This window comes from Berghia stephanieae, unplaced genomic scaffold (genome assembly GCF_034508935.2).
Source record: "Berghia stephanieae isolate SIO BIC M18660-M18661 unplaced genomic scaffold, UCSD_Bste_1.3 scaffold2348, whole genome shotgun sequence".
Classification (NCBI taxonomy): domain Eukaryota; kingdom Metazoa; phylum Mollusca; class Gastropoda; order Nudibranchia; family Aeolidiidae; genus Berghia; species Berghia stephanieae.
The window spans coordinates 1-9976 of NW_027623455.1; the positions used below are offsets into that span (position 1 = coordinate 1).

Here is a 9976-nt window from a genome sequence, read left to right on the forward strand (position 1 = left end):
ACTCATCCACCCACCTTCCTCATTTACTCTGTCCAACACCAATCCCTCCCCTCTTACTGTCACACATCCACCCCTTCCCTCTTCATTTACTCTGTCCAACACTACAATACCCCCCCCCCCCTCCCCTTCCTCATACTTTCCAACCACAATCCCCTCATTACTCCCAAACCCACCCCCCTCTCATTTACTCTGTCCACACTACAATTCCACCCTTCCCCTCATCTCCCCCTTACCCCACCCATCTCCCCCATCCTCCATATCATTCCTCCAACCTACATTCCACCCCACCTCCTCACTATTACTCTTCCAACACTACATACCCCCTCCCACTCCCTCATTACTCCACCTCAATATCCCCACCCTTCCCTCATACTCTCACACTACAATATCCACCCCACCTTCCCCCACCTTCCACCTACAATTCCACCCCCCCTTCCCCTCATTACTTGTCCCTAAATCCCCCCCACCTCCTCTCATTACCTTCCACACTACATTCCCCCCCACCCTCCCTTCATTATCTGTCCAACACTAATATCCACCCCACCCTTCCCTTCATTTACTCTGTCCAACACTACAATATCCACCCCCACCTTCCCTCTCATTTACTCGCCACCACATTCCCCACACCTTCCTCATTTACCTTCCACTCAATATCCACCAACCCCACCTTCCCTCTCATTTACTCTGTCCAACACTACAATATCCCCCACCTCCCTCTCATTTACTCTGTCAACAACAATATCCACCCCACCCTCTCTCATATTGTCCAACACTACATTCCACCCCACCCTTCCCTCATTTACTCTGTCCAACATACAATATCCACCCACTCCCATTCCTGTCCACCTCAATATCCCCCCACCTTCCCCTCATTTACTTGTCCAACACTACAATTAACACCCTTATTTCTGTCCAACACACATATCCACCCCCACCTTCCCTCTCATTACTCTGTCCAACACTACATTCCACCCACCTCCTCTCATTTACTTGTCACACTACAATATCACCCCACCCCTCCCTCATTCTCGTCCAACACTACAATATCCACCCACCCCACCTTCCCTCTCATTACTCTGTCCACACTCAATATCCACCCCTTCCTCTCATTTACTCGCCAACAACAAACCACCCACCCTCCTCTCATTTACTCTGTCAACCACAATACCACCCACCCTTCCCTCATTTACTTGTCCACACTACAATATCCACCCACCTCCTCTCATTTCTCTGCCACCTAAATCACCCCACCCTCCCTCTCCTCTCCACAAACCCCCCCTCCTCATTACTCTCCACCCATACCCCACCCTCCCTCATACTGTCAACCTAAACCCCACCTTCCTATTCTCTGTCAACTCAATTCCACCCCACCCTTCCTCTTACTCACTCATACCCCACCCTCTCTCATTACTGTCAACTAATCCACCCCCCTCCTTCTTACGTAACATAAATTCCCCCCCTTCTCTATTTACTCGTCAACCAAATCACCACCTCCTCTTCTCGCAACTCATACCCCCCACCTCCTCTATTTACTGTCCACATATTCCCCCCCCCTATTCCGCCACACAATATCCCCCCACCCTCCTTTACTTCCCTACAACACCCACCTTCCTTTACCTTCACTACAATATCACCCCTTCCTTATTACTTCCAACTATTCCCCCACTTCCTCATACTCACACACTATCCCCACCTTCCCATCTTCACCCAACCACTCCAACCACCTTCCTCCATTATTGTCCACATCATATCCCCCCCTCCCATTTACTCACTCATCACCCCCTCCTTATACCTGTCACCACACCACCCCCCCCTATTTACTCACATACATCCACCCCCTCCTCTCCCCATCAACCCACTCTCTATCTCTGTCACACAATCCCCCACCCTCATCCCACCTACTACCCCCACCTCTCTATTTACTGTACATATCCCCTACCTCTCTTACCTTCCCCTCATATCCCACCTCCTCTTACTTCACACAAATCCCACCTCCCTCTATTTACTGTCCACATTCCACCCCTCCCCCTTACTCTGTCCATCATCCCCCCTCTATACTGTCCAACTACAATATCCCCCCTTCCTCTTATCTGTAACATTCCACCCCCTCTCCTTACTCGTCAACTACAATCACCACCTCTCTCATTACCTTCACATAATACCCCCCTCCCCTCCTCATCCCCACTATTTCTTGTCAATACAATCCCCCCCCCCCCACTCCAACTACCCCCCCCTCTTTTGTCACTACATTCCCTTACTCTGTCCAACCTACAATATCCACCCCCCACCCTTCCCTCCATTTACTCTGTCCAACACTACAATATCCACCCCCCCCCCTTCCCCTCTCATTTACTCTGTCCAACACTACAATATCCACCCCTACCCCCTTCCCTCTCATTTACTCTGTCCAACACTACAATATCCACCCCCACCCTTCCCTCTTCATTTACTCTGTCCAACACTACAATATCCACCCCAACCATCCCTCTCATTTACTCTGTCCAACACTACAATATCCACCCCCACCCCCCCTTCCTCTCATTTACTCTGTCCAACACTACAATATCCACCCCCACCTTTCCCTCTCATTTACTCTGTCCAACACTACAATATCCACCCCCCCCCACCCTTCCCCTCTCATTTACTCTGTCCAACACTACAATATCCACCCCCACCCTTCCCTCTCATTTACTCTGTCCAACACTAAAATATCCACCCCTACCGCCACCCTTCCCTCTCATTTACTCAGTCCAACACTACAATATACCTGGATACCTAGATACCTCTGTATAGAGCTTTTAGACTTGGTGTAGTCTCCTTCGCTCCTCCTCATCTATTAATGATTGGACCAATTTTTATAATTGAACTTGTTTCCTAGGGTGTTGCTTATCTCCAACTCTGCTTTGAATTTATTCAAATTTTTTGCTGATACTGTGGTTTCTTGTAGTTTATTCCAGTTATTTACAATTCTAGATGAAAAAAAGTTCCTTCTTTCATTTGTTTTAAAACGTTCTTTTTTCAGTTTCTTGCTGTTTCCTCGTGTCTGAATGTTCTTGTTTGGTTTAAGGAATCCTGCCTCTACCCTGTCTATTCCCTTTACTATTTTATATGTTTGGATCATATCTCCCCTTCTTCTCCTGTAATCTAAGGTCGGGAGATTTAATTCTTTCAATCTCTCACAGTATGTTTTGTCTTTCAGGTGTGTGATAAGTTTTGTTGCTCTCCTTTGCACTCTTTCCAAACAGTCTTTGTCTCCCTCAAACTTCGGATACCATATGCAGTTAGCATATTCCAGCTTTGATCTAACCATAGTCTTGTAGATGGTAGTCATGTGTTTTGTTTTCAGATTCTTGAAATTTCTTTTCACTATTCCGAGTGTTTTACTAGCCTTAGATTGAACATCTTTAATTTGCTTCTTGAAGTTTAGCTTCCTATCAATAAATACTCCTAGGTCTTTTTCCCCATTGGATTTCTGCAGGGGTTTTTCTTTCATTATATAGTTTGCTTCTCTGTTGTTTTTTCCTAGGTGAAGAACTGCACATTTATCTACATTGAACTCCATCTGCCATATTTCGGACCATTCTTCAAGCTTTTTCAAATCTTGTTGTAAGGTGTTTCTTTCTTCTTCTGTATTAGCTACTCCATAGAGCTTAGTATCATCGGCAAAGATTTTACATTTAGATGATAGATTGTCTGGCAAGTCATTGATATAAATCAGGAAGAGAACTGGTCCCAGTACACTTCCTTGTGGAACTCCACTTGTTACCAGTCTCTCTGTTGATGCTGTTCCATTCACTATCACTTTTTGTCTTCTATCTTTGAGGAAATCTCGGACCCATTTGACTGTCTGATCATTAATTTGATACTGTTCCAATTTCCTGATTAGGCGCCAGTGTGGAACTTTGTCAAATGCCTTTCTGAAGTCGAGGTATATGACATCTAAATTGTTGCCTAATTCCAGGTCTCTCGTCCAGTCATCCATTGTTTCAAGTAGGTTTGTTACTGTAGACCTTCCCGCCATGAAACCATGTTGATCTTTGCTGAATAGTTTGTTCTTGGTCATATGATCAACCATTTCTTCTCTAATCAGCTGTTCCATGAGCTTGCAGACGACAGATGTCAGGCTCACTGGTCTGTAGTTTTCTGGATTTTTTCTGTCTCCCTTCTTGAATATGGCTGTGATGTTAGCTTCTTTCCATTCCCTTGGTAGTCTTCCTTCTTTCATCGACTGGTTAAATATCTTGGTTAGGGGTTCTACTAGCTGCTCTGCTAAGTTTTTTAGGATGTAAGGATGAAGTTTGTCAGGTCCAGGTGATTTACTCTCCTTTAGGTTTTGTAGTCTCTTCATTACTCTCTCTTCAGTAATCGGCCATTGTGTAGTATCTATATTACTTGTTTTAGCAATATCTGGCAAGTTTTTCTGGTTCTCCACTGTAAAGACACTTGCAAAGAAGAGATTTAGCACCTCTGCCTTGTCTTCATCTTCAGATGCCCAAGTGCCATCTTCTTTTTTTATGTCACAGGTTCCCTGTCTTGTCTTCATTTTACTGTTTACATAACTCCAGAATACTTTAGGATTTTCTTTCGTTTCCTCTGCTATCTTGTTCTCATACTTTTGATGCGCTTGTCGGACTATTTTAGTAGTTGCGTTTCTCACTCTTTTGTATTTGTCCCAATCCTCTTCCTTTTTGCTTCTAGAGTATCTTCTATTTACTGCCTTCTTCTTCCGTAATGCCCCTCTCACTTCCTGCGTCATCCAAGGTTGATTTCTTCTCCCAACCCGGTTCCATCTGCTTTTCGGGATGTTTTTCTCGAAGCATTGGTTAAGTACTCTGGTAAATCTACTCCAGTTGTTTCCTACGGTGTCCTCGATTAGTATTTCCTCCCATTTTATATGCCCCAGTTCCTCTTTCATACTCTCTAGATCAGCCTTCCTATATCTGAGTGTCAGTTTTTCATCTACAGTCTCTGATGTCGCCCTCAGTTTTAGGAATATGGTCGCATGGTCGCTTTTTCCCAGTGGGTGGCTCAGTCTTAAGTCGATTATGTCATTTTCTTCCTCCATCAATATCAAGTCCAATACGTTGGGCTTTTGGTTTTTTCTCTGTCTCGTGGGTTCTTTTATTATCTGTTGTAGGTAGCAATCTTCAATGGTTTCTATGAAACTTTCCTCCAGGCTTCCCTCTTTTGGTTCGTCCATCCCTTTCCACTCCAGTTCCGGCATGTTGAAGTCTCCCATAATAATTATCTCTGAATGCTTTTTTGTTGATGCTCTCCTTATCATCTCCAACATTCTCTCATTATTTTCTCCTGTGCTATTTGGGCTCCGATAAATCACTCCTACTAGTATCTGACTTTGTCCAGTTACTCCAATCGAGCACCAAGCGCTCTCCCTAAAGTCGTGATCTGTGAGTTCCTCTATGGGGTTAACCTTGAGGTTCTCTCTCACCAATAAGTATACTCCTCTGCCGGAAGTTTCAAAATCTCTGCTAGCTATTATAGTGTATCCCTCAATACCTAACTCTGCTATGGTTGGGTGTGTTGTTGCATTCTTTGGCTTAGCTTCTGTTATTGCTATTACATCTGGATCTTCTTCTTCTGCCATAGCCTTTAGCTCCTCTCTCTTATTCATCACACTGTCTGCGTTCGTGTACATGAACTTCAGGGTATTTTTCATATTCACGTGCTGCCCCTCCTTATCATTTACTGGTACTTCTCTTTTTTGAATTTTCTTGTTGTCTTCGAGTCCTTGCTCAGAAACATTTTGGGCAATTGGACTGACACGTTTCCAATATAGTCATTCCTCATCCCAATCCCAGTCATTTCCTCCAACATCGCTGTCTCTCTTTCTTATTTGTTCACTAAACTTCTCCCTGAAAATGACCCTTTTCTTATATATGACTACATCTTCCCCTGCTTCTCGTCTTCTCTTCAGCTCCTCTCTTAACTCCTTGGCCTGCTCTCTTTGCATAATTGTTTGGTCTGCTCCAATATACACCTTTTGTAAGCATTCCCGTTTATGGTCTTTCAACTGTTTGCTGTTCCTAAGAGCAGTGTTACGCTGATCCGTTGACATCAGACTTATTTTCATGGGTCTTGGTCTATCTTCTCTTCTGCCCAATCTGATCACTTGCTCTATAGGGTTGAGGCTGTCTTTGTTTCCATGAACCTGCAACTCTTTGAGTACCATTTGGGCTTTTCTTATATCTTCCTTGTTGTCGCCATCTTTAGCTTCTGGTATGCCATACATAATTACATTTTTCACCCTCTTAGCCCTTTCATTTCTCTCCTCTTCTAGTTCCAGGTTCTTTTTCACCATTGCCTGCTTCTTCTCCTCAGTTTCATTGATTTTCCTCATTTCATTTATATCTTGTCTTACTCTATCTGACTTTTCTTCTGTACTTCTCTTGAGTCTCTCCTTAATCTCACTCGCCTCAGACATAGGGTAGGCCTCTATCTCATCCTTTGCTGTTGATTTCACTATTTCTATCATCTCCTCTGTGAATTCACCTTTTTGAATGATATTCACACTTTTATCTACGTCTTCTACTTTTTTCCTGAGTTTATCTACTTCCTTTTCAAGCTGCATGAAATTGCCCAAGAACTTTGAGGCCACTTTGTTGCAGGACTTAGAGCAGTAGTAATGCAGCAGCGGACATTCTTTTTCTGAGTCTTTCTTCAACAGTTGATAGGTGTCATCATCTATCTTTTCACACAAAGTATGAAACCACTGGTCACAGAGCTCGCACTGTAAGCATTTCTCAATCTCTTTGCATACATATTCACATTTTCCGCAAGTCTCAGTCTCAGCTTTTGCTTTTGCCTTATTTGTACCCATCGGTGCAGGGCTTTCTTTCCTACTACTGCCACTACTAGTACTGGCACTGCCAGATCTACCTTTCCTACTACTGCTGTTTTAATATCCACCCCTACCCTTCCCTCTCATTTACTCTGTCCAACACTACAATATCCACCCCTACCCTTCCCTCTCATTTACTCTGTCCAACACTAAAATATCCACCCCTACCTCCACCCTTCCCTCTCATTTACTCTGTCCAACACTACAATATCCACCCCAACCCCCACCCTTCCCTCTCATTTACTCTGTCCAACACTACAATATCCACCCCCACCCTTCCCTCTTATTTACTCTGTCCAACACTACAATATCCACCCCAACCCCCACCCTTCCCTCTCATTTACTCTGTCCAACACTACAATATCCACCCCACCCTTCCCTCTCATTTACTCTGTCCACCACTACAATATCCACCCCTACCCCCACCCTTCCCACTCATTTACTCTGTCTAACACTACAATATCCACCCCTACCCCCACCCTTCCCTCTCATTTACTCTGTCCAACACTACAATATCCACCCCTACCCCTCCCTCTCATTTACTCTGTCCAACACTACAATATCCACCCCCACCCTTCCCTCTCATTTACTCTGTCCAACACAACAATATCCACCCCCACCCATCCCTCTCATTTACTCTGTCCAACACTACAATATCCACCCCCACCCTTCCCTCTCATTTACTCTGTCCAACACTACATATCCACCCCCACCCTTCCCTCTCATTTACTCTGTCCAACACTACAATATCCACCCCTACCCCCACCCTTCCCTCTCATTTACTCTGTCCAACACTACAATATCCACCCCTACCCCCAACCTTCCCTCTCATTTACTCTGTCCAACAGTACAATATCCACCCTTACCCCCACCCTTCCCTCTCATTTACTCTGTCCAACACTACAATATCCACCCCTACCCCCATCCTTCCCTCTCATTTACTCTGTCCAACACTACAATATCCACTCCCACCCTTCCCCCTCATTTACTCTGTCCAACACTACAATATCCACCCCTACCCCCATCCTTCCCTCTCATTTACTCTGTCCAACACTACAATATCCACCCCCATCCTTCCCTCTCATTTACTCTGTCCAACACTACAATATCCACCCCCACCCTTCCCTCATTTACTCTGTCCAACATACATACCACCCACCCTTCCTCTCATTTACTCTGTCCAACACTACATATCACCCCCACCCTCCCTCTCATTACCTGCCACACTACAATCCACCCACCTCCTCATTTACTGTCAACACTACAATTCCACCCACCCTTCTCTCTTTACTCTGTCCAACACTACAATATCCACCCCCACCCTTCCCTCTATTACTCTGTCCAACACTACAATATCCACCCCCCTCCCTCTCATTCTCTTCAACACTACATACCACCCCACCTTCCCTCTCATTTACTCTGAACACTAAACCCCCCTTCCTTCATTACTTGCACATACAATACCCCTACCCCCCCCTTCATACTTGCCAACACTACAATATCCACCCCCCTTCCCTTATTACTCTGTCCACATACAATATCCACCCCCCCCTTCCTATTTACTCTGTCCACTACAATATCCACCCCCACCCTTCCTTCATTTACTTGTCACAATACCCCCCTTCCTCTTTCCAACATACAATCCCCCCCACCTCCTTCATCGCCCTACAACACCCACCTCCTTTCTCTGTCAACATACAATCACCCCCCCCTCCCTATCCCCCCCCCTTCATTACTGTCCAACACCTACCCACCTCCTTATTACCTGTCAAACATCACCCACCCCACTTCCCCAACTCCCCACCCACCTATACCTGTCACTACAATTCCCCCCACCTTCCCATATTGCAACATACAATCCCCACTTCCTTCTTACTCTGTCAACACACAATCCACCCCCTCCTTATGTAATAAACACCCCCCTTACTCGCAACAAACCCACCTCCTCTTCTTCACAATACACCCTTCCCTCTCATTTACTCTGTCCAACACTACAATATCCACCCCACCACCCTTCCCTCTTCATTTACTCTGTCCAACACTACAAATATCCACCCCCACCCTTCCCTCTCATTTACTCTGTCCAACACTACAATATCCACCCCACCCTTCCCTCTCATTTACTCTGTCCAACACTACAATATCCACCCCACCCCCCCTTTCTCATTACTCTGTCCAACACTACAATATCCACCCCACCCTCCCTCTCATTTACTCTGTCCACACTACAATATCCACCCCTACCTTTCCCTCTCATTTACTCTGTCCAACACTACAATATCCACCCCCCCCTTTCCCTCTCATTTACTCTGTCCAACACTACAATATCCACCCCCACCCTTCCCTCTCATTTACTCTGTCCAACACTACAATATCCACCCCACCCTTCCCTCTCATTTACTCTGTCCAACACTACAATATCCACCCCCCACCCTTCCCTCTCATTTACTCTGTCCAACACTACAATATCCACCCCCACCCTTCCCTCTCATTTACTCTGTCCAACACTACAATATCCACCCTACCCCACCCTTCCCTCTCATTTACTCTGTCCAACACTACAATATCCACCCCTACCCCCACCCTTCCTCCTCTCATTTACTCAGTTCCAACACTACAATATCCACCACCTCATTTACTCTGTCACTAATATCCACCCCCACCCTTTCCCTCTCATTTACTCTGTCAAACACTACAATATCCACCCCTACCCCCACCTTCCCTCTCATTACTCTGTCCAACACTACAATATCCACCCCCACCCTTCCCTCTCATTTACTCTGTCCAACACTACAATATCCACCCCACCTTCCTCATTACTCTGTCCAACACACATATCCCCCTCCATTTTCTCATTTACTGTCCAACACTACAATATCCACCCCCACCCTTCCCTCTCATTTACTCGGGCCAACACTACAATATCCACCCCCACCCTTCCCTCTCATTTACTCTGTCCAACATAAAAATCCCCCCACCCCCCCCCATTCCCCTCATTTTTTCTGTCCAAAACTCAATATCCCCCTACCCTTCCCTCTCAAATTTCTTGTCCAACACTCAAAACCACCCCTACCCCCCCTTCCCCCTTTATTTTACCTGTCCAAAATACAATATCCA

The 9976-nt window shown here is 45.4% G+C and overlaps 1 protein-coding gene across 1 annotated transcript; it reads right to left on the reverse strand.

Moving 5' to 3' along the window:
• Window positions 1–3406: 3406 nt before the first annotated feature.
• On the reverse strand, window positions 3407–3500 carry LOC144961375 (uncharacterized; the record flags this gene model as incomplete). The annotated part of the gene is given in 1 exon segment (XM_078894597.1): window positions 3407–3500. A coding segment is annotated over 1 exon segment (87 nt), but the record flags the coding sequence as incomplete, so codon positions are not given.
• Window positions 3501–9976: the final 6476 nt, after the last annotated feature.